Genomic DNA, 26096 nt, shown 5'->3' with positions numbered 1-26096 from the left:
AAGGGCCCATCCTCGTTGTGGAAAGAGCAGCAGTGGGAGGCAGAGGTCAGCCGTGAGGGAGGTAGATCCTGCCCAGATGGGCACAAGGCCCTGGCAGGGCTCACAAACCACAGAGTGGGGAGGAGTTCCAAGGAGGGAAGTAACCAGAAGGAGAGGCAGGAGGCTCCTGTCAGCTTCATGCAGGTCAGATCACTTATGGATTATCTATTTCTTGGTTCACTTCAAGAGGGGTCCAGAGTGATCTAGATGAGCAGAAGAGTAGAAGAGTGTCCTAAAATGAAGAGTGGAGATACTGGATATGTGGGGTGGGTGTTCTGTCTAGGCCCCGGCAGTCTTGGTGGTGACAGCAAAGGGTGTGAGGGACCATCTTAGAAGAAGACAGAAAGGGATCCCTGGGCTTCCAGAAGCATCTGTAAGGGGTAGGTCTACCTCTGAAGATGGAAAATATTTCCAGTAAAGGTTGATCTTGAACATTCTCTGACCGTAAGTGGATTAGGAAAAGCCATCTGGACCACTGGTCAGGGAAGCTCTCTGTCCTTGCTGCTGAGTGGTCCAGGGGTAGCAGCAGCATCACAAGCTTGGGGATGTTAGAAATCCAGACTCTCAGTCCCCACCTTCACCTTCAGGAAGTGATTCTTTCGCACACTCATGCTGGATGAGTTTTGTTTTGTTTTGTTTTTTCAGAGGAACTCTTTCTTTTATTTCTTTCTCTCCCATTTGGGGAAGGGGATTCCATTAATGATGGATAATCTTTCCAGAAATAAAGTCAAAAGGTATTTATTGAAATATACTTGAGTATGCTGGGCTCAGGAATTTGAAGGAATAAAAATAATTATTAGTTAGTTAATTAATGGAATGATATCTGACGATAAGTAGCTTATGTGTCACTTTGATTTATCATCAGAAGTGGGTTTTTTAAAAAATTTCTTTTCAGTGTAACAGTATTCATTGTTTTTGCACCACACCCAGTGCTCCACGCAATCCATGCCCTCCCTAATACCCACCACCTGGTTCCCCCAACCTCCCACCCCCCACCCTTCAAAACCCTCAGATTGTTTTTCAGAGTCCATAGTCTCTCATGGTTCACCTCCCCTTCCAATTTCCCTCAACTCCCTTCTCCTCTCCATCTCCCCTTGTCCTCCATGTGATTTGTTATGCTCCACAAATAAGTGAAACCATATGAGAATTGACTCTCTCTGCTTGACTTATTTCACTCAGCATAATCTCTTCCAGTCCCATCCATGTTGCTACAAAAGTTGGGTATTCATCCTTTCTGATGGAGACATAATACTCCATAGTGTATATGGACCACAACTTCCTTATCCATTCGTCCATTGAAGGGCACCTTGATGCTGGATGAGATTTAGAAGAAGCGTGTGGACAATTAGTCATCAGGGATCGCTCCTTCCCTGAAAGCTTCTCTCCAGAGTGGAGCACCAAGGAGCCTCTTAGCTGGGACCCTACCCCGCTTTCTGCCCTGAGCTACTTGACTTTTTGTCCAGCCTCCACTTTGGCAAGCAAATAGCAGCAACAGTACAATAAGCAAATAGCCTCTCCCCTTGTTCTCCGCGCACAGTTCAGAGTCCATCCCTCCTCCAGGACCCTCATGCACCATGAGCTTCTTCATTTTGTTTCAAGAGGGAGTGTCTCCAGGTGACAGTGGCCTTCTGGAGCTTGTCTGCGCTGACTTAATCCTGCACCGCGATGCAGGTCCTCATGACAGGGCCTGGAACGACCGTCACAGGCACTTGGCTGTCACATAGCTCACCTGGAGTGGTGCCAATTGGCTGAGGAACCGCTGGGCCAGTGTGTGCTGTGACACACCGGTTCAGGAGGCCAGAATCGATGGTGTTTTTGAAAACCAAATGACTCAGGGTCAAATTAACCCAAGAATCAATAAATTAAAGGCAGCCATGTGAATTTTGACACAGCCAAAACTGGCTGATAGGACTTGCAGGGCTGTCGCTTTGCAGGAATATCAGGAGTGTCTAAGGGTTGTCAAAGCCTTTCTGTTTTTCCAGGTGAGTGTTCCGTGGAACCTGTTTTAAGTTGCCAGGTTTGCTGCCTGCCTCCAAATCTACTTGGAACAGGCCCACAGTTCATGGGATAAGATGTCCAAGAACAGCTGTTTTGGTGAAGATCGTGGCATATACAAATATACGAACGTGGTGTCACACTTCTGGGACTTAAATTAGAGCCACTTGTAGCCTTTATGAAGAATATTGACTCCAGTAATTTAATTGGTTTGGGGTTTGACCTCTGAATCACTGGGTTTAAAAGCTAAGGAGGACATGGATGCCAGTGGAGAGTAGGGCTCTGGACTGAGGACAGGCATGGGAAGAAGGTGGGTGTTGTCTGGACCCCCAATGCGTTTTGGTTGCTCCAGCTTTTCTGTGGCTTCTCCCTACTCTACAGCCCACAGAGTGAGAGCCATCCGGGCAAAACCACTGTGGGATTTTTTTTTTTAAATGAGACACCAACTGTGTGTCATTTATAACATTCATGTCATGTTTCCCCGTTATTCTTTATTTGGAGGCTGTCTTTGTTTTTGTGGTTTATGAAAAACACAATCTGCTCTTGTGTTGCAACACAGGACCAAAAGTTCCTCAGGAGCCGTTTGACTGGCACCGCTAACCAGCAGTCCCAAGACGGGAGATATGCTGATGCTACTGCAGCGCAGCTCACCATGTGCCAGGAGGACGTCCATCCTATTTCTGTTTCTTGCACTTGATACAGGTGACTTCATAAAGAGTGTATCAAACAAAGTCAAGGTTATATGAAATTCTTGCCAAGAAAATTCTTCAAGGAGCTTGGGTGCTCACATAGTTTGGCTTCATTACTATTAAAAACAATCTTAGGAAACTGATGTTGGAATTTCCCTCCCTCTTGTAGATTCATTTTTTTCATTAATAAAGGAATGAGCACAAATCCTAATTATGTGCCTACCCTGTGGAGTTGGGGGGTTAAGCACTGGAGACATAAGTGGGAGTTTATGCCTCTGTTCCTCACTCTGGAGGTTGCAAACCACTCACTGACAGCCCCTTTGGGAGAAGTCGTCCTCACACCACCAGTACCTGACCATACTGAGGACTCCCAGGGCCAGGCTGGGACCCCCTCAGTGAAACGTAGCCTGAAACTCCCCTCCTAGGCTGCCTCTCCCAGTGGGCTGGCTTGTCTTCCCCAAGAGCAGTTCCTTAGTCAATCTGAATCCTCACATCGCTGTCTACTTCTGGCCAACTCAACCTCAGACAGCTGTGGCAAAGAAGACAGAAAATAAAACAGTAAGCAAACAGATAAAGAACTGAAACTGCAACATGGGTGCTGAGAGAAGAAGGCAGGCCAGCGAAGGGCAGGGGAAGGAACATTCCAGGCATCAGGAATGGCTGCAGAAACCCCATGGTCATGGTCGAAAGACTGAAGGAGGCCCCTGAGGCTCAGGTGGTGGGGAAAGAGCGGGGGTTTGGAGGCCTTGGGGGAGGAGCACAACTCATGGCCTTCCTAAAGGCCCACAGAGAGTCTGTGTTTTATTGAACTCTGGGTGATCTGCTACCTAGCTATAGTTTAGAAGAGATAAAAGCAAAAGTCCTGGAAGGGGAGCCTCAGAGACTGATTAACCTATCCAAAGGCTTGATTTTTCCTCTATTTTCTAGCAGAAGTATCAGAGTAAAAGTCCCTGCAATCTACTGTATTGAAACACACCCAGATTGCACCCAGCCAACACAACATGGACAGGTTGCTAGAAAGAAGGCCATTCTCTGGGATCCGACTTCAGTTTACAGATGACCACCCCCACCCCCGCCCTGTCCCCTCCATCGACAAGCCTCCCAGAAACACCTCCATCTCTACTAACTCATTCTTAAATCTGTATCTCACAGTCTAGACTCAAAGGCTAATATCTTATTTAAGGTTATAAGATTCCAGGCAATGTATTCTGTTTGTAAATATATTTCTTCTAACTCTGAGGACTGTTCCCTGACTCCACACATTCAATTTGTCTTATGATGGCACAGACTTCTACCATTTCCCCTGGTAGTTCTCAACTTCCCAAGCATGAAATTCTAGTGACTAGTGACTTGTCCTTGGACATATGACACCACTGTCCACTGTAGGCTGGCTTACATTTTGCTCACGGGTACTTTTGAAGCTCCATGTGAAAACTTACTGAAGACTCGGATTAACCTTATGAAGGGGACATTTTCAATTAACATCAATGTACAACAGTATATACATCTTATTTTGTACATGCATTTCTTGTTAACTGGACAGAAGCTATTTATCCTCACATAATCTAGCATTTCTCTGGTGACAGGTTCTGGGTCAACCATGGGGTTTTTTATCAACCTAGGAAAAACAGCTTTTCTTCTGAGATCTTCAGCCATCTCCAAATTTCAGGACAGCCACGGTGGCACCAGTATGCTTCGTCCACTCACAAATGAGAAAGATGAGCGTGGCAAGAATCACTCGGCATACTTTCCACACTGAAGGCCTCCTTCTTACTTCCTTCCCTCTCCAGCTCCTCCATGTGCATAAAACACAGGCCACATGCACCATGGTAATTGATTCCACTGAAGATGGCTGTACTTGTTCTTCCTCCGTGAGGACAGAGTCTGTCTCAACCCTTGTGATGATTGAATAGAAACAGCTCCTTGATGCCACAAAACACCTCTTGTCATGGAAATTTCACTGAAAAAAATCCCAGCACACTGTGTGGCAGGAGACCTACCATGTTAAGTTAGTGATGCATTCCAGACCACCTGTTTCACTTGTGTGATTTTTTTCCTTCTATTTTTAAGAAGCACTGGAATGATTTGCTGGCGAAGAAAAGTAAAAAAAAATATTGGTTTAAATAAAAGCTGGGCTCACATCAGATTTTAGTGTTGTAGCTGTCACTGCTTCCCGGTAGCATGATTCATGAATGCTGAGCTGTGCTGGATCTAAGGACCCTGCTTCCCAGCACATTTGCATCACCAGACACTTTGAATACAAAGGATACATCTCTCTAACAAACTTCAATACCTGTCGTTACTTTCTTTTTCTTATGATATGGTAAGAAGGAGATGATGTTTTTTATCAGCATTGGTCAGGGTTACATGGTACCACCAACGTCTCAAGTCTAATCACCAAGGAAGTCTTCCTCACACACTTACTAAAGAGTCACCAGAATACTGAGGTTAGTAGTGGTCTGGACACGAAATGTTTTCATGAACAATCATGCAAATTTACATTACATGGATCTCTAAAGGATCCTGTCTGTACTGGCTTTCATTCAAATGAATGTTACCAGAGATAAGTGGCCCTTCAGCTAAGCTTGGGGAAACTTTATTAAAATACAATTGGGTTTAGAATAAACATTTTGCTGGTATTTGCTCAAAATAGAGTATGACGGAAATTCATCAGAAGCCCGAGTCTTCTCTTCCCTGGTATTCAGACTGCATTTACCCATGTTAGAAAGCATTTAGCTCACAGCTACAAGTAAATATATAAAAACTGATTTCATTACAAGAAATACAGTCTTGCAATGACAGAAGATTCCAATTCTCTGGCACTGCTTCCCTTCGTTAAGGCAGCTGTAGATATGACAAGCCCCTCCTCACCCACAATTGTGACTAGTGGCTCAGAAGTCCCAGTCAAGAGATCTAGTCAGCACAAATTTGAAAAATTAAAAGAAAAAAAAAAGGCTTTTATTTATTTGACATATAAATTTGATTTGATGCTCCCACGCTTTTATATATTGAAGAGTATTTCAGAGGAATATGAAAAATGATCAGCTTGCACTATTACGACAGATGGATTTATTATCTTGGGAGATTCTCTTCCCATCTAATGGCTATAATTACACACTCCACTGCCTTTTATTGATATATAAGATGAGACTAAGTTAGACGAGAACATAAGAGATTGATTTCTATTTTTTAAGAAACGTGCTTTGAATTTCACATTCAAATGAGTTACCCTTGATACAAAAGATTAAAACAATAAATGGCATACTATTATGCTAATCACGTTTATATTTCACAAAATAATTTTGAACTTTTTTTCTTTTGAAGTGGTATTTAGAATGCCCTCATTAGTGGAAAATATTTCATAAAAGTATATTTAATTTCTAGATGAGTCAAACATACTCATACAGTGCCCTTTGAAAAAATAAGGTGGTTGCTGCCGTTTGGGCAACACAAATGAGTTATGACCCTAATAAGATAAAACTATTCTTTCATTTTGGATCCACAGGTGGATCCAAAATAAACTGGAATATCTAAATATATTTAATTTCAGACTGTCCTAAGGGAGTAAAATGATAATTTAATTTTCTAATGCTATAAGCAAATATATGTCATATTATTTAAAGATAATTAATTTGATTAAAATTCTTAACCTAACTGCAAGCCATCTGTGGACATTTGAACATATTCTTTGTCTGAATCTAGTGATGCTGGAAAATGCATGTCTAATACTTCAGGCAATATCCTAGCAAGGCTTCTTGTATGATGGCAGTGTCAGGAGGTAGGCATATGTTATCTTCCAGACACAACTTGAAAAAATTGTCAATACAGCTTTATAAAGGCTCTCAACATTGACCAAAGACCAATAGTATTTGAGAAGTATTTACTTACCACCCACTGCTGAAATCTGAGTAAATACAGTGGGGGTCTATGCCTGGCCCCCATGCTTGGCCCATGCAGTATTTCTCTGAGGGTGGAGCTAGCCATGGGAACTAATCACTTCATTGTTGGAGGGGCTTAACTGATTGGGAATAGAATGGAAAATCCATTCCCAGCTATGAATGAGAAAACCTTAAAGCTCTCCCAACTTATGGCTATAGTCCTGGTTGGGTCAAATGGCAGATTGGAGGACAACCCAGAAATTTAACAGAGAACTCCTGGAAGTGAGAGAACCACAGAGGGGTTTTGTAAACTCTCTTCACATCCCTGGCTGACATGGTGGCTAACATTAAAAAGTCAGGAAGAGGTAAAAAGAAAACAACAAAACCAAGGAAAAAGTAGAAAACAACAAGCAAAATGGCAGACAGAAACCCAATCATATAAAAATTACATTTCGTGCAAATGGACTAAATAGTCCAATCAAATGATAGGCTGGAAGACAATTTAAAAAAAAGGAAAAAAAGAAGGAAAACAAGATAAACTATATGTTTCCTATAAGAGATATACTTTAAATTCTGAGACAAAAAGAAATTCTAATCAAAGAGATGGAAAAAGATGTATCATGCAAACAGTAATAATAAGGAAGTGGGGTTGGCTATATTAATAACACACAAAATAGACCTGAAGACAAGAAATATTATTAGACATAAAGAGGAACATTTTATGATACTAAAATGGTCAATATTTAAGCAAGATATAATAATAATAAGAGGGACACCTGGGGGAATCAGTCAGTTAGGCACCTGACTCTTGTTTCAGCTGTGGTCGTGACCTCATGGATCATGAGATTCAGTCCCATATTGGGCTCTGCACTCAGCAGGGAATCTGCTTGAAGATTCTCTCCCTCTGCCTTTCCTCCTGCTGTCTCTTTCTTTACCTTTCTAAAATAAAATAATAACTCTTTAAAAAATAATAAATGTGCATGAACCTACCAATGGAGCCCCAGAATACATAAAGCACACACTGACAAAATCAATGGATTAGTTAGGCAGATAAACAGCAAGGACAAAAGACATGAACAGCACCATCAGCTAACTTGACCTAACAAACATTTATAGAATACTTTACACAATGACAAAATACACATTCTCTCACAAGGGCACATGGCACATTTCCCAGAACATATTATATGCTAGGTCCCATATCAAATCTCAATAAATTTAAGAGAGAAATTATACAAACTATGTTCTTCAACCACATGAAATAAAGTGAATAAATAATAAAAAACATTGGGACACTTAAGAATATTTTAAAAATCAAACAATACTTTTATAAATAACTCATTAGTAAAATAAGAAATCACAATGGATATTAGAAAATATTTAAAAATATTTAAAATATAAAATATAAAAATATTAAGAAATGAAAACAACATATCAAAATTCGTAATCAGGACAGTGTTTGAGGGAAAGTTATAGCTTAAAAATATATATTATGAAGGGAAAAAAACTCAAATCAGTAACTAAGCCTCATGTAAAGACACTAAAAAAAAAAAAAAAGACAATTTTAACCCAAAGGAAACATTTTGGGTAAAATGGAAAAATCCCTAGAATGACACAAATTAATAAACTTGAGTCAAGAAGAAAGGAAAATCTTAAGATTTTCTTTAATACAATAGATTTAAAACAATAAAAAAATCAGATCAGATCTGTAATCAAAACTCTTCCTACGAAGAACAGCCAAGACCAGATGTCTTCATTTATGACGTCTAATAAATGTTAAAAACAAAACCAAAAACCATACTATGCAGAATATTTCAGACAAAAGAAAAGGGAACCCTTTCTAACTCTTTCTATAAGGCTGATACTCTTCCTTTAAGGCCCTGATACCAAGGCTAGGAAGAGATATTACAAGAAAAGAACCACAGACTAATATCACTCATGGACAAAAACATAAAAATTCTTAACAAATTATTAGTAAATCAAATCCAGCAATATTTAAAGTAGAGTATATATCATGACCAAGGGAGATTTATCCCCCAAAGTAAGGAGACTTTAATATTTGAAAATCAGTTAATGTAAGAGATCATATTAATAGAATAAAGGTCAAAAAAAAAAAAACCCCACACATGATAATGTAAAGAGAGAAAAAGCATTTGTCAAAATTAAACGACTATTTTTTATTTTAGAAATTCCAAATTGTTCAAGGAAGTTGTGATGGAAGGGAATTTCCTACTCCTGATTAAGAGCATGGACAACATTATCCTTCATCAGGAAAGTCTGAGTGCTTACCTAAGATCAGGGGCAAGGTAAGGATGCCTCCTGCTCACCATTTTCCTTCTACATCCTATCTGTTTCTAGCCAGTGCAATGAAGCAAACAAAGAAAATCAAACCCCAAATCCCCCTGTCCCAAATCTCTCAAGGGAGACTAAAAATATTTTCTATAATATTGTCAATTATTTTCTGAATTATTTGTTTCCTCCGGGTCAACATTTCTATTGTTGTTGTTTTATTTCATTCACGTTTTGAATTTTCTTCAAGTGTTTGTTGAATCCCTCCTCTTTACTCACATTTATGAAAGGGGCACATGTCAGGGCTATATCACAGTTGTGAAATTCTGCCTTTCCTGACAGGCTTCAAATTTGTAATAGGAGGCAGACTCCTGGTATTGGGAAGACCCAGCTGCAGGCTCATGGCAATGAGGAAGTGGTCTTTGACCGCCCCAGCCCTACCTTCTTGTTCTTTAACCTGTGGCCTCTGAAACAGCAGTTTACAGTAACATGTATATCCCCCCCCGCCCCCAAAATAGGAGGACAGCATCGCCATTAGGCCGCAAGAGTCTGAAATCAGCATGTCTCAGTTCTAAGAGCTGTCAGCAGAGCCAGCTGCGTGACCTTGGACACTTCCCAAGTTTCAGTGCCCTTGTGCACAAGGTGAGACAGGACCAGTACCTGTGGCCCAGTGCTGTCAGGGGGTTACCTGACAGCGGGGTCATGAAGGGCTTGGCACAGACTGCTACTCCTTCAGTGGGTCCTAACTTCCCTTTCCTTCCCGTGGTGAAGAAACAGCTCCTCCCACCACCTTGGACACTGTTTCTAAGTGATGATATTCCATGTGCTCTAGGATCCTGAAGGGGTTGCAATATTACAAATATAAGGGTAATAATTGGCCTTTAAACATTGGATAAGTATCTCTAACAGCAGCTTAGGTCTCTCTAGCCATGAACTCCACCTACTTTATTTCATAGCTTTAAACTCAAATTTTCCATTTCATAGAACTGCTTTATTACCCGAGCCTGAAATCACTGTTTGAGTTTATCTGTGTGAAAAGAAGTGGTTTCCTGCTGTTGGTGTTCTTGAAACCTGCAGTTTTAGCAGTGGCCTGGACACTAGATGAAGCAGTAGACAAACACCAGGGAGGCAGCCCTGGGTTTTGGAATACCAAGCCCCAAATCATGCACCCAGAGTGGCTAGATGGTCCCTCCTGGGGAGGCCTGTCTGGTCACACTGAGTGCAATGGGCACCCTATGCAGAGGACCTACCTCTGCACTCCCATGATCCCTCAGAGACCCCCTGAGTTCCCCTGATCTGATTCAGAGCCCCAGCAATTCAACATCTCTTGGATAGAGCAGGACAAATTTCAGTTTCTGAGGCCTTTCCTTTATGATTCTTGACATTAGTTACCCAACCTACTCACACTAGTAAAACCTTGAGGGTTAACTGAAAACTCCACATGTTCTTGCAGAAATGTGCATCAAGTGAGCAACCCTCTGTATCAGGGATGTCTTCATTATAAATGTCTGGGATGAACCTCTCTAGGTAGCGTGATAAGGTAGGAGGCATGTTGTCTGGTACACAGGAACTCTAGTGACAAGGACCACTGCTCTTCATCAGCACAATGGCTTTCTGAAAATTGCAGCTTTTTGGAAATAGTATCAGTTTGCTATAGACTGAGTGAAGAAGTTGAATTCTTATTTTTTGTTGTTGTTTTCTCTGAAGTAGTGCTGTCTTCTGGGAAGGGCTTCAGATCAATATCTACTGTGTTTTCTGTTTAAGTCACAAAATAACTATGGCTGTTGTCTCTCTGTTCAGTAAGATGATCTTAAAAAGAAAAAATAGACCTCAAATAGGCCAAATGTTTTTGCTCTGTGGTAGACTACAGACTACAATAATTAGTATCCAATTTGTTCACATATTGTCATCCTAAAAAGTCCCTCCCATACTGACTTTGTTCTTAGCCATGCACCTTCCTTTGGGCAATAAGACAATGGCATGCATAACACTAGCAAAAACTCGGAAAGGCCTCATATGCAGGGACTCACTCTCTCTTGCTGCTCCTGGGATCTCTAGCATGACTGCTATGTGGTGGAGTGACCTGCTGGATGATTAGAGACATGTGGTCCATCCACCTCTGTCATCTCAGTCAATGGCCAGACAGCAGTCTCTAGTACAGCTGCATAGCTGAGCTGCAGCTACCTACAGACTAGTGAGGGAAACTGAGTGAGACTAGCAGAGCAAGAACCATCCAGCTGACACCAATTCCAGTTGTTGACCCCAAGAATCATGACCTAAATAAATGTATTAAGCCATTAGGCTTTATAGTATTTGTTATGCAGCAAATGCTGATACTTGTTCCTTTATTATTTCATGGAATGGAAAAAACAGTAAACTTTACAACAGCGGCTGCATGCACACTGACTCTTCTAGCTACTCATTAGTTTTTCTTCCTAAATAAAGACTGCCATGGCTACACCATAAGAACGTTGCTGAAAAAATATCTTGTTTTTACAGAATTCCTCATGGACCAAGTCAACCACTTTGGATTTCCATGGCTATATTAAATAGCACTGAAGGAATGACAGGAGACATACTGAGTCTTGATTCTTTCCCCTCAGAGCCTGTGCAAGGAGCCTTTTCTTGGTCTGGGTTTGCCAACCAGAAAGTCTCTGATGAGGCAATCCAACTTTTAAACAACTTATTCCACCAATGTCATTGGGTGTGCCCTTTCTGGCTAAGATATAAATGCCAGCATGTTCCACCTTATTGTATCAGAAGTGATTATAAACATGTTAATACACAGTAAGTACTACATCATTTACTCATGAGAACTACATCACGAGTAAAGAGTCCAGCTGCTGTGTCATTAAAGTTAACTGTTTCTTTTTTTTTTTTTTTAAGATTTTATTTATTTATTTGCCAGAGAGAGAGAGAGAAAGTGAGTGAGCACAGACAGGCAGAGTGGCAGCAGAGGCAGAGGGAGAAGCAGGCTCCCTGCTGAGCAAGGAGCCTGATTCAGGACTCGATCCCAGGATGCTGGGATCATGACCTGAGCCGAAGGCAGCCTCCTAACCAACTGAGCCACCCAGGCATCCCAAGTTAACTGTTTCTGATGGGCTATCACTACTGTTGCCAGGACAGGGAAACAGACTGGGTGGGAGAGCTCATTTCCCCAGAAACCTGTATTACCTGTCAAACTCTTAGACTGACCAGGTAGGAAAGCCTGTTGCACCAGCCACCAACCTCCTAGCATTTAATTTAAAAGATTGTCTCTAAGTGTGTTCTGGTCCTCTGCAGAGTTCTGAAGGCCATATTTACTGGTCAAGGTCATTGTCTGAAAATTGTTGCCAAAAAATGGACTCAGTAATTGCCAAAAATGTGATTTGAGACATATCATGAAATAACTATTTGTACTTAATAATGGCTGTGTTTATGTGCAAGCTCAATCTGAAGCCCATGCTAGTCTTAAAGAAAGAGGAATACAATTCCTTTTAGTGTAGTTCATTATGAAGTCTCAGAACAGAAGTAAACTAAGGACTAAGAAGATAAGTTACTCACCTGTTCATCCTCACCTACCCTGGTGGAATGTAGTTATTCAAGGATATGGACTTTAAGTTGATGGATATAAGGAGGGGGAGGGAGGAATGCAGCTCACACAAGTGACAAAGTGATGATGGAAACATTCACAGATTTCTTTTACATTTTTAGTATTATTTATTATTTTCCAAATATTTCTAACAAAGCTGAAAATCTTCTGATGGCCAGCTTGACCATTTGAAAGCTTAGGGACATCTATGCACAGGACAGACCTGACACCTTCTTTCCCATTGTGGCTGAACAATGGCAAACTTCACTTCTTCTTCACTTCTAGTACTGTCCTGATTCTCTCACCATCTCTTAGAACAAGTCCCAATACGCTCTGTAAATCCAGTCTGGTCTTAGCCCCATACCCCTCCCCTCTCCTCTCTATCTCCCCACTCTGTTCCACTCTGTAGCAACAGCAGCTTCTGAAAACTCAATTTGACCCCAGCCCTCCTGTCTGAAAACCCTCAGGGATTACCCCACCCTTGATGCCCACTGGGGTGCCTAGCAGTGTGGTCTATGAAATGCAGCAAGCAGTACTCCTATAGCTGACAGTGAGCCTGGACTCTCAAGTTTCAGGCCATTCTCCTCAATATAGGGCTCCTTCTTGATGCTGTTACCTGTCCTTACTTTTGTAGGCATCTAGGTTTGTGATCTTGCCTAAATTCCAGCCTCTCTCACAAGGCTGGTATGGTCCTGTCTCCCCAGCTTTACCATGATCCACAGGTCTTAACTATTGTAAACAGTTACAGTCCCCTGCAGACCTAGGTTGGATGCCTCTGTGTTTTTTCTGCTCATGATATCCCCTTGGATCAGAGTTCTCCCACCACCACTCCCCATAAGCCATTTTGCTCTGGTTCTTTTCAAGATGTAATGCGGGGTTGCTTCTTCTGTAATGACTCCTGACCCTCCACATTATACTTGGGAGTCTCATTTCCTCTCTCTTTTGATGCTCTCAGAGCAGGATTGGTACTCTACCATCATAACTCCTGTATTTTGTGAAAATTGCTTTTTTGTGTATTTGTTTCCTGAACTTCATGCAGGCCAAGCGACATTCATACTTTTGCATTTAGCAATGCCCTCAGGCCTTGAAAACAAATGGACATGTGAAAAAGGCTTGGGAATGGAAGCCAAAGTACTTCTTGCAGCTTTCTAAAAACTTCAGCATTGCCAGAGCCAACCCCATCCTATTCCCCTTAACAAGTGTCCCCAGAGGGTATAAAGGTCTCCTCTGATGGCCTCTCCTACAACTTGACTTCTCTGGACTCCCTCCCAGGCTGGTTTTCATAGGCTCCATTTATAAGAATCACTACAAAACATTTCCCATTTCTGAATTTCCTTTCTGATTAAAACCATCTCCTTCCAGTTAATTATGGTTCTCATTTCACCTCCAGGCCCAATGCTTCTGGTTTCCTTGGCTGCTGTGTTGTGTTATACCATGCCCAACATAACATGTTTCAAAGCATGTAACCCAAATGCCCTTACCTGCCTCCAGTCTACTGAAGCAGTGACTCTTGTAACAACTCAACTCATCTACCCTTTAGGCCAGCATTCCTACTGTTTCTACCAGCAGGCTTAGCTATACCAAGTTTCCCTTAGTAGGAACTCTGGAATGCCAAATTAAAGAAACTGTTTGTGACAGCAAAAAATCTTCTTAAATTGTCCCTACACATGACTTTCCAGCTTCATGTGGCACTAGGACCATGTACTAGGTCCTCTCACCTTGATCACCTTTGTCAATGACCCCAAGTGGGAGCCATTAGGAGGAATCCCCAGCTGACTTCTGGTGCTGGCAACACTTTAGTTTACTAGTAGCTCCATCCTCATAGCTATTCCCTTGGGTCATCTCTACCAGCATCTCTGCTGAAGCTCCTACTAGTCTTTCTCCACTTCATCTTCAATTAATATTTAATAGTGCTTCAATTTCTCTGCATTTCTGCACATTCATTGCAATCCCTAACTTTTGCCAGGCACTCATAAGTCCCCACCCAATCTCTATGTCCCGTTCCCAAAGGCTCATGATAAACACATCCTCTGACCTCTAGCTCCTGGAATTCCTCCTCCTCCTCCACATCATATGAGAGGGTGTGGATCTTGATGTCATCAGCCGAGAGGTCGATGAACTTCCCATCAGGGTACTCCAGACTCTCTTTGGTGGGTGACCGGTCCTCAATGAAGGTGGTCTCGCAACAGTCGGCAGCCACGCCATCCCCCCAAGAGCGCAGCACGCCCTCTGAGTAGAGGATAATGTTGGGTCGGAAATGGGACTCCACAGACTGTTGAAGTGTGTTGGGGTCCAGCAGTTGCTGGACCGGCTCATTCCTGCTGTTATCCAGGCTGGCTGGAACTGTGTTACCCACTACCCGACAGCTCTGGTACTGTGGTGCTGGGTAAACAGACACCAGGCCATCTCTGCTCTCGGCCATGAAGTTTCTTGTGTTAATTAAGCCATTCCTCTTGCCAGCATCACTGATTTTACTATGTACCAGCATACTCTTCTGTTCAATTATGCCATCCATGATGCTCTCCCTCCCTGACTGGGCGTCAGGCTGGCAGTCTGCACTCCAGGGTCACACTTGCCTCATGGGACCCATTTCTCCTGGAAGAAGAGAAAACAGAGATGAGATTAAAAAAAAAAATCGCATCTGAAAACAAGCTAATCACCTGCAACCTTTCTGTTTCAGCTTGCACTAGTCAGCTGATATGCACAGGAGCTGGGGGGTGGGGGTGGGGATCCAGTTAGACAATAGTCTAATCCTACCTATGCTACCAATTTTTAAAAGGCTCTATCAGGACAACTAGTCAGATAAAGCCAGAAATTGACTACTCACATCCCTATAAAGTCTTTGATTCCAAATAAAGGAGGCTCTGCAGAAATTGGAACCACTAGAAAACATACAACCAAGGAAGAACAGGTTTAAATAAATGTCCCACACAGATTTAGAAGATAAATGACAAGACAAAATTCTCCAACTAAGGAAACACTCACGTGTACATTCTAACGTATGTATTAGCACTAGCTCAATGCTCACACGTGCCTACTGGACTTCCAACACAGTTGCAGAATTGAACTAGAAGTTCCCTGCCTTAATGGTACTCAACTTAGAGAAACATCTACATATATGGGATACAATTAAAAACCCCTCTAAATTATTTCTCTCTAGATAACATTCTTTCCTAGCATATTGAATGTTCCAAAAACAAACAAACAAAATGTTCCAAAAAAAGAAAGAAGAAAGAAGGAAAAAAGAAATAAAAGAAAGAAAGAAAGAAAAAAAAGAAAAAAAGAAAGAAAAGGAGGAGGAGAAAGAAAAAGATACCAAAGATTAAGATTTTGGAGATAATGCATTTCCTTGCACAGCAAAGAAAACCCTCAACAAATAAAAAGACAAAAAAATATTTGCAAATGATGTATCTGATAAAAATATGTAACTGATAAGAGGTTAATTCCAAAATATATGAAGAACTTACACAACTCAACATCAAACCAAACCAAACCAAATAAAAAAAAATTAATTAAAAATGGGCAGAGGACCTAAATAGACATTTTTCCAAAGAAGACATACCTATGGCAAACAGTCATATGAAAGATGATCAACATCACTCATTATCAGTGAAATGAAAATCAGAATCATGGTGACCTCATACCAGTCAGAATAGCTAGTATCAAAAGGACAAGTAATAATAAGTATTGGCGAAGATGTGGAAAAAGGGAACCCTCATGCACTTTTGGTGGGAATGTAAATTGGTGCAGCCACTATGGAAAACAGAATGGTGCTTCCTCAAAAAATTAAAGATAAAAATACCATATGATCAAAATACCAAATACTACTGGGTATTTACCCAAAGAAAATGAAAACACTAATTTGAAAATATATATGCATCCCTATGTTTATTGCAGCATTATTTACAATAGCCAATAATAGAAGCAACCCAAGACGTTCATCAATAAGAGTGGATAAAGACGTAGTGTGTGTGTGTGTGTGCACGCGCGCACACATGTGTATACACACGTATATACATACACACATATATAATGGAATATTTCTCAGACATAAAAGAGAATGAGATCTTGCCATTTACAACAACATGGATGGACCTGGGATTAGGAGGTACAATTCTCTAGTTATAAAATACATAAGTCATGGGGATGAAAAGTAAAGTAATAATGTTGTATGGTGACAGGTGGTGACTACACTCATCATGGCAAGCACTGAGTAATTCATAGATTTGTTGAATTACTATGTTATACACATAAAACTAAGATGGTATGTCAACTACAGTTAAAAAAGAAATAAAAAATACTTTAAAAATTTTAAATAAAATAATTTAAATAAAATAATAAATAAAATAATTTAAAAGCACTTGAGTAATTTCCTGTAAGAAAAAATAATGATGATGTAAGGACATTTTCTTAAGATTTATAAATGCTTAGACATTTCCCAACAACAAAAAGAATGAATTTTCTCAATAATTTCCTCTTTGCGAGTTAGTAGCTATTATGAAAACTTTTCCATCTTAGGGACTTTGAGTACTCTAGCTTTTTATTAGATCTTGGAATTTTCTGATACCATAATTGCTTTATTGGTGGTAGCTACAAGAATTTAAAATTTCAGACTGGCCGAGAGAGAGAAGGCACCTTTGTGACTAACTGGAAAATAACATTTTAGTAGACTTGACAAATGACTAGTCAAGCTACAGCATATGCACGGAGAGATGGTGGGTATTATTTATGTGACACTGTGTCAGATTTAAGAGAGGTCAAAAAACACACTGTCACATCTGCTAATGTGCTACTGAGAAATACTTAGCTCTGGAGACAAATTTACAGTCTGAGAGCTAAAAACATTAATTAAACTATTTAGACAAGATCTTTTGAGTACTGGCAACATGCAAGGCACAACATGTGTCAGCATCATCTCTGGGATTGATCATCTTCCAAGCTAGCACAATATGTTCATTGAGGTGCTTCTGATCCAAACCCTCAAACTCTCTAATCTTGTCCTTCTACAGAGAAGCCACTCAAAATCGGACCCCTTGTAGGGTTTGTGATTGCCAGATGTACTACAAAGCTTAGAATAATCTTCTTGAAGTGTAATTTGGTTCCTCAGACTTAGCTCCTTCTCCTCAAATCTGTTTTAAGTATCTTACAAAAGAGATGTGGATGCATCCGTTCCAACTCCACATCTTCAATAGAGTTGCATGTTCTTGCCCAGCTAGAAGGACCTCTCCCATTTCTGGTGTGTTCTCAGCCGCGGTATCAGTTTCTGTTATGGCTCCTATTGCCTCCTTCTCACAAACATGACAGCTGCTAATGCAAACATCCTCCTCCAGCCCTAGGCCCTGCTCTTCTCCCAGAGCTCCTTGAGACTAAAGAACCAGTATTACCTTTTCCCTCTCTAGCACCTGGTATGCAGTAAGTACTCAATGAACAGTTGAGTACTGTTCAAGTGTTATGTAATTAGAATAATCCCCACTTAGTAATCTCCTTGAGCTGCACAAGATGCAAATGTGAATCTGATGTTACAGCATCTTGTAGGCACAGCTTAGGTCTCTGAGGTGCTGTCCACAGTTTGATACCTCAAGTACCAGCCGAGACCTGGCAGCATCAGCACCACCTAGAAGTTTGTTAGAAAGGTGGACTCGTCAATACACCTGGGAGCACTGAATCAGAATCTGCACCACAGAAAATGATAATTCTGAACATAAGGTTGAGGCTTTTTTTTGTTGTTTCATTGTATATAGTGCAAGTTTTGGCCTGTTGCACTAGTTGGCTCCATTGTACATAGGATAATTTACTCTCTTTTTAAAAAAGTCTTCAAATAAATATATCGAACACACTTAAATTCACTTCCTCTTTTGGTGCATGGCTATCTATGATTCTTTTGTTTTGTTTTTTTCTTTTTTTCCAACTATGAGCATCATACGTTATAATTACTTCGGGATGAAAGAAGCTGAAATCAGTGAAATCTTATCTTTATCACTTGCAGCATCCTTCACTATGTCTTTAAACACAGACCAGCTTATTATATATATTGTATTTCACTTGATAATTCCTATTAGCTCATTTCCTCTGTGTTCACTTCTACCCCATCCTCCCTGAGAGCAGGTTTCCACCAGCGGGAGTTTAGCAGCTCAGAGATAACAAGGAGGGAAAATGTTGCTACTCGTTGGGGTAACCCACCAACCTCCTCCTCACTGCTTTCTGGAGTCCTAATCCAGTGACTGTGCTGTTCTTCCCAGGCTCCTTACAATACATATAGGTTTATATAATATCACTTGTTATATTGTATAACAAATAATACTTTGCTTATTTTATATATTTTTTTCTCAGTCCATGATATTCAGAACCAGTGGCTGTCTCTTATTTGACCCTTGATCTGCTTAAATAGCCTTGACTACATCTTGCATGCTGCCTCCTGTTGACAAAACTCTTTCTGGAGTGCATCAATGGCCAATCCCCCAACTTCATTCTCTGTGTGAAGTCTTGGAGGCTATTTCTATGCATCCAGCACTGGAAGCCAGTTGGAAGTCATCACACCAGTCAGTTATGCTGCATCTTCTCCTCTTACAGCTGCTGGTAGGTGGGGGTGGGAGAGTGGGGTGAGGGGGCAGCTCCATATGTCTGCCTGTGATCCCCAGTTACTCCTCCTTCCCTAGTTCTTGTTATCTGTAACAGTGTTTGAAGAACCCTCCTGTTCACAAGTTTAGATGAATACCAGACAGATAAGAAAATGATGCGATCCAATAATTGCATTACTGGGTATTTATCCAAAAGATACAAACAGTGATTCAAGGGGACACATGCATCCCAATGTTTTTTTTTTTAAAGATTTTATTTATTTATTTGAGAGAGAGACAGTGAGAGAGAACATGAGCGAGGAAAAGGTCAGAGAGAGAAGCAGACTCCCCGTGGAGCTGGGAGCCCGATGAGGGACTTGATCCCAGGACTCTGGGAGCATGACCTGAGCCGAAGGCAGTCGTCCAACCAACTGAGCCACCCAGGCATCCCACATCCCAATGTTTATGGCAGCATTGTCCAAAATAGCCAAAGTATGGAAAAAGTCCAGGTGTCCATTGACAGATGAATGGATAAAGAAGTTGTGGTATATACACAATGGGATATTACTCAGCAATCAGGAATGATGAAAGCTTGCTATTTGCAATGCTGTGGGTGAAACTAGACGATATTATGCTAATTGAAATAAATTGGTCAGAGAAATAGAAATACCATATGACTTCACTCATATGTGGAATTTAAGAAACAAAACAGATGAACATAGGGTAAGTGAAAGAAAAATAAAGTAAGACGAACACTGAGAGGGTGGCAAACTATAAGAGATGCTGGACTATAGGAAACAAACTGATAGTCATTGGAGAGAGTGGGGCGAGGAGGGATAACTGAGTTATAGGCATTGAGGAGGGCACTTGATGTAATAAGCACTGGGTGTTAAATGCAACTGATGAATCACTCAATTCTATCTCTGAAACAAACAAACAAGCAAACAAATAAGTAAAATTAAAAAAAAAAGAAAAGAAAATGATGAATCTAAGTAACCCAAGCCATTACGATCCTTTCTACTTAGGATCAGAATATCACATCTGATGTTTCAAAGTTCATGGGCTTCCAAGAGATAAATTTTATGGCTCAAGTAAATACTTTCAGTGAATTGAAAAAGAGAGAGAGAGAACCGATAGAGATTGTGAAAAAGAAAAAAAAATAAAACGAAAATAGGTATACAACATCTGTGCAAATTTCATATCATATGGAAACAAGTTTTCCTTACTTTGGAACTGTCATGATACAAAGAAAACTATTCCAAGAGCCAGGAAACCAGGGATTTAGTCACAGCTTTAATACTAAGTGTTTGTGTAATCTTGGGCAATTTGCTTATGAAAGTGGAATTGTTAATAAAGTAGTTAAGCAAGAGAAACTTTAAGGTCCCTTTCAGCTCCATGATTTGTACCTCTCGCCCAGGAGTCTTGGATTTTATGAAATTCGACAGAGCTTTCCACAAGGTAGTGAAAAAAAAAAATCTCACACCGATCATAAAATGTTAGGTTTCAGTTTAACAGAAAAAAAGTGTGTGTGTGTGTGTGTGTGTGTGTGTGTGGTGTGCGTGTGTGTGGTGTGCGTGTGTGTGTATAAAATTTATTATTTTAAGACACCATGTTAGGTTTTTATGGGAGATAGAAAGATGAGTTTCTAATAGTAAAGGTCAAATCAATGAAAAGATAAGCAATGACATAAACCACTGTAATAGCAGTTATTTCAAACTAAGCTAAAAGCAATTAAGAAAATGATAGATATTATGAGCAAACAATATTTATCAGAACTGGGGAAAATTCAGAAGCAATGTACTTTGAGAATAGAAAGAGATGTGAACAGAACCTGGGAAATAATTTGAAAGAAAGTAATTTCACAAGTCAAGGCTAAACCAGAAGGGACACAGGAGTGGAAAAGCACAGTGGGTCACACCTTAAAAGAAACATAACATGTAATGTTGTGATTTAACGTATTAAATTTGAAAAGCATGAATACTTCAACTTATATGAAATTCTAGAGCAGACCAATTGTATTGTAGAAGTAAAGGGAAGGTTGTTTGGCTTAGGGTGGGGACAGCTCCATCATGGACAGGGCAAGGGAAGGGTCCTCAGGTAATGCACATAGTATGCATCTTGGGGGAGCAGAGGTTCCAAAGCAAATTCAACTGTGACACTAAAGATGCACATTTCCCTTTGTGCATTGGGAGTGCTGAAAACATTCTGAAGGAAAATAAGGCATATAGAAAAGAGACAAAACAAAAGGAGACTTTAGAAAAGCAAACAAACAATGGAAAAGAACAAATGTTAAAACTATGATTTAAGAAAATTTTCCTGTAATTAATACTAAAGGGGTACACTGAGTACCTGGGAAAAGTAACCCAGAATAACTAAATCCAATATAAATTATAGTAAGTCTACATAACTTTAAAGGAAAACAAACAAAAAAACACCTTTGGTTTTCTGGGAATTAAAAAAAAACAAAAACAAAAACAAAACGGAATTACCTGAGTCACTAAAAAGAGTAAGAAAACCAGATTATCACTAAACTTGTGAATAAAAATGCTTAATCACAGAAGCCAGTAGAGCGAGGCAATGAATGCTCACTAAAGCATAAGTTCAGGGTTTTATACCCAGTCACACTGACCTCCAAGTATAGGGAAGCCAACACAAAGAACTAGAGAAATGCCATTCACAGATCTTCCTATGGAATCTAAATGAATATAAACTACACTCAGATAATTAGACAGGTGTTATATAAGGGCTGGTAGTTGCTGATGGCTGCTAGCAGGGCAAAAATAAAGACAATAGACATTACAGGATTTCTGATGACAACACATGCCAGCACCCATGATAAAGGAAATTCTCAGCTTTTAATGCCTGTGGGCCCTGCTCCTGGGCTCCCAGGGAAGCCATACTTTAACATTTACCAAGGTCAAAACGACTTGGCAAAACCTGAAAGCTCTGTTTCTGCCCTCAGCATACGTTGTACATCTGCTTCATTAGAAAAATAACTAAAAAGGAGTATTCCAAACACAGAGATAAGAAAAACAAAAAAAAAAAACCTTTCCTGGTTCCTGTAAGATTAGAGTCCCATGGCCTTGCACATAATAAAGACACAAGATAAAGTCAATAATTTTCTGGTGTGTCCTTTGTAATGATAATTTGTAATTATCATTTATATTTATATTAAAAAAAAAAACAAAAGAATCATAGATAGCCATGCACCAAATGTTCCTTCCCTGGATCACTTTCTTCTTTGTGAAGATTGTATATTCCAGGCAGCTGTTCTCACTTGAGTTTCAATAAATTTCCTTAACTGTCTCTTTAAAATTTTTAAAAATGATTGTTCATTTTGTGTCAACACCCACAAAAGTCTTCATGCCAAACAAAGCAAAATGAAGCAAAACACAGCCTTATTTTAATTGAATCTCTATATCTAGCTACCTACTATAGGAAATTCAGAGGACAGGAGACCATATCAAATGATATCACAGTTGTATGCAATCAGTAAAATCCAGAATGTGGACAACTCTATAGGAAGAATGAGAGAGAGAGAAAACACAATAAAGATTCTGTATTTTAAAAAGACTTAGAAGACATAGCAACTAATTGTGTGTGTGTGTGTGTGTGTGTGTGTGTGTGTTAAAGATTTTATTTGTTTATTTGACACAGAGACAGAGAGCACAATTAGGCAGGGCGGCAGGCAGAGGGAGAAGGAGAAGCAGGCTTCCTGCTGAGCAGAGAGCCTAACACAGGTCTGGATCCCAGGATCCTGAGATCATGACCTAAGCCTAAGGCAGATGCTTAACTGACCTAGCCACCCAGGCACCTCCTAACTTACATGTTAATCTTATTTCATTACATTTAATCTTATTTCAATCTAATCAAACAAATGAACTGACATGTTTTTGTATGTACGTGTGTATGTACATGTCTCTGTATATACACAAACACATCCATATACTTCTACAAACATATTCAGACATAAGAGTCTACATTTATACATGCATTTGCATACATTTCTATATTAGACATTGGAGAAATGAGAACACGGGCTAGCTAGTTGATGACACTAAAATTTTCCTGTAATTTTTTTTTAGGCATTGTTGATTTTTGAAGGTATATGATGAGTACTACAAAAGAGGTACCTGAAAAAGGAAGAACTTCCTACTTTCAGAGATTCATACTGAAATATTCACAGATTTAATAAATGATGTGATGTCTGGGATTTGTTTGAAAACCATCTGTTTTAGGAGGAGGAGTGGGTAGCATACAGAGAAAACAAGATTGGCCACAGGCTCATCATCAGTGAAGTTGGTTGATGGGTACATGGTCTCCATCCATTGTCCACTTCTTTCTACTTTCGTGTGGGTTTGAAACTTTCCATAATAAAGAGTTTTTAAAATATCAGGTGATGATGTATAAGACAGATGCTATAGGCAGAGGGAAGAGCATGAGACCAGGCAAAGGGACAGGGATGCATGCAGGTAGTGTTGGGACAATTGTGGCAGGAGGGAAGCTAGCAGAGAAGTTGAAAGTGGAGGGGAGAGAGGAGAGGCTTCATTAGGAGGATCTTGAATGTCAATGCATAAATAAACTCTACTTTGGCAATGGGGCCTGTGGAAGAAATGTCCTCGAGTGGAATATGAGGAATATGGAGGCAGCTGGGTCTATGGACAGCGTGGGAAATGGGTACTTGAGAAAGCACTGCCAGCACTGGGGGTCTGGCTCTGTGCATATTCAGTTGGCCTCAGCACAATGGGGAGGGACCAATGCTCTGCAGGAGACTTTAGGGTGCCATGAGTCAAGAGAGCACTGATTAGGATTCCTGGGGTTTGTGTATTTCATCCTTTTGGCAAACTGATCATGAAGAGGTAGTGTGAGTAGTGACATCAGTGTTCAGAAAAGGCCTAGCCACCAAATCCTGGTCTGCTGCTGCCACAGCAGATGATGAGACCTCCATGAGGGTCCCAAAGGCCCTGCCGGAAAGCAGTCACTTCTCTTTGTGAGTCCTTCTGATATATTTATTTTTTTTAAGATTGTATTTATTTATTTGATAGAGAGAGAGAGAGAGAGAGCACAGAGGGAGAGAGAGAAACAGACTCCCCCCTGAGCAGAGAGACCAAAGCAGGGCTCAATCCTATCCCAGGACTTCGGGATCATGACCCGAGCCAAAGGTAGATGTCTAACCAACTGAGCCACCCAGGTTCCTCATGAGTCCTTCCTCTTTAACTGAGGGGTTTCTGTGTAAGTGTGTCTGACGACCACAGGTGTGCTCTTACTCATCCATCACAGGTACAAATACGACTGTTCTCCCAGCTATGAGTGGTTTTCCATTTTTCAGAAGATGGTGTTCAGCTAGGTTTACAAATACAGGGTTTCAAACACTGAGATGGCTGTGTCCTGGGGCCATCTCCCAGAAGCCCTGCGAGAGCTCTGGAGGGGCAGAGTGCTCACTGCACAGCCCCCATGACCCAGGAGCACTGACCTGGGTCCCTGGGCTGTCCGTCCGTCTCCCAAGACACAAGGCAGCAGTGTCTCTGTGGATGACAAGATAAGTACTAACCGCAGCTCATTCACTGGTTTGGAGGCAGAGTGGGGCTCGCCCAGAGGAAGTGAAGGCGACAAAGCTGGCCCCAACTCCTATCGCTCACTACTCTGGTCAGAGGCAAGGATTTCCATGGAATAATCCATGGGAAAATATTTGTGAATAGCCTGTCAGACAGAGGACTCACCCAGAAAGAGAAAACAGCCAAAATCGACGATCATGAGGAAGGGGAGGTGGGGCACAAGAATTGGGAGCACAGCTCAGGGTAGAGCTCTTGGTCCCCCCACCCATTTTGTTGTTTTCATTTGTTTGTTTGCTTGTTTACTTGGTGTTTGATTCTTGGTGCTTCTTTTGCCAATAAACCGAGTTTCAAAGTCGCTCTCCACATGGCTCATCCTTCCAATTTCAGTTTAGAAGCAAGTCTCAACATATTTTTTTAAATTATGTTATGCATGTATAGTAGTACATCATTAGTTTTTGATGTAGTGTTCCATGATTCGTTGTTTGCGTATAATACTGTGCTCCATGCAATATGTGCCCTCCTTAACACCCATCACCAGGCAAACCCATTCCCCCATCCCTCTCCCCTCTAAACCCTCAGTTTGTTTCCCAGAGTCCAGGGTCTCTCATGGTTCATCACTCCCTCTGATTTCCCCCTTCATTTTTCCCTTCCTTCTCCTAATGCACTCCATGCTATTCCTTATGTTTCTCAAATAAGTGAAGTCATATGATAATTAACTCTGCCTGCTTGACTTATTTCACTCAGCATAATCTCCTCCAGTTTCATCCATGTTGATGCAAAAGTTGGGTATTCATTCTTTCTGATGGCTGAGTAATATTCCATTCTCAAATTTTTACTCCTCTTCACTGTGCCCTGCAGTCACCAATTCTGTTAGTGTGCCTCAGAGATGCACCTCAGATTCATGCCACCCAGAAAGCCCTCCTCAGCTGATGGTCAGACCAAAGGTCTCCAAGGCAGTGCTCCCCATGACCCCCAAGCCTGACAGGAACACATGGATGTCTTGGAGCAGTCTCTGGCTCCTGATACCTGCTGCTTCTGTCCCTGATGAAATGTGTTTTTATGCTGCTACTTCTAATTTTTCAAAATACACTTCAAGTAGAGATGTTTGTGAAAAATCTCCCAAATTTATTTAGGTTGACTCACTTTTGCACAAAAACTATGAATGGTGCTCTCTGTGTTGACAAATACTGTTGCTCACCAAGTCCTTCCTCAGCACTGTTGATGTTAGGGACGGGATTACACTGGGACTTGTGATTATGTCTCTCCTGAGAGGCATGTCATGTGAGCCTACCATCCAGACTCCATGCTTGAGGTTAGACTATAGGCCTGATGCCCCATGTCTCACTTTCCTGAAGGCAAATTTATGCTCTGAACTGGTCTGTGCATGTACTAAGCCCACTGGGTGTGTCATCCCTGCTTTCCCTACCCTGCCTTCCTGTTAGCTCCATGTTAACTCTGTGCTATGTATCACCTCCCCCATGGAGTAGCGGCCAGCGCAGGCCTCTGTGACATCACCCACAATG

The 26096-nt window shown here is 40.9% G+C and overlaps 1 protein-coding gene across 4 annotated transcripts in view; it reads right to left on the bottom strand.

The window, feature by feature from the left end:
- Positions 1-26096, bottom strand: part of SYNDIG1 (synapse differentiation inducing 1) — a 174098-nt gene that overhangs the window by 82193 nt on the left and 65809 nt on the right. For all 4 annotated transcript variants that reach the window (XM_013057044.2, XM_004754088.3, XM_004754089.3 and 1 more), the window contains exon 2: positions 14497-15056. In XM_013057044.2, the coding sequence (XP_012912498.1) occupies positions 14497-14976 (480 nt within the window). In that variant the 5' untranslated portion in view covers positions 14977-15056. The remainder of the gene's footprint in view (positions 1-14496; positions 15057-26096) is intronic.

Source organism: Mustela putorius, unplaced genomic scaffold (genome assembly GCF_011764305.1).
Source record: "Mustela putorius furo isolate JIRA1106 unplaced genomic scaffold, ASM1176430v1.1 tig00000253_pilon_pilon_pilon, whole genome shotgun sequence".
Lineage (NCBI taxonomy): Eukaryota > Metazoa > Chordata > Mammalia > Carnivora > Mustelidae > Mustela > Mustela putorius.
Note: the sequence above shows the minus strand (reverse complement) of the source record. Positions and strands in the feature narration are given on the sequence as shown.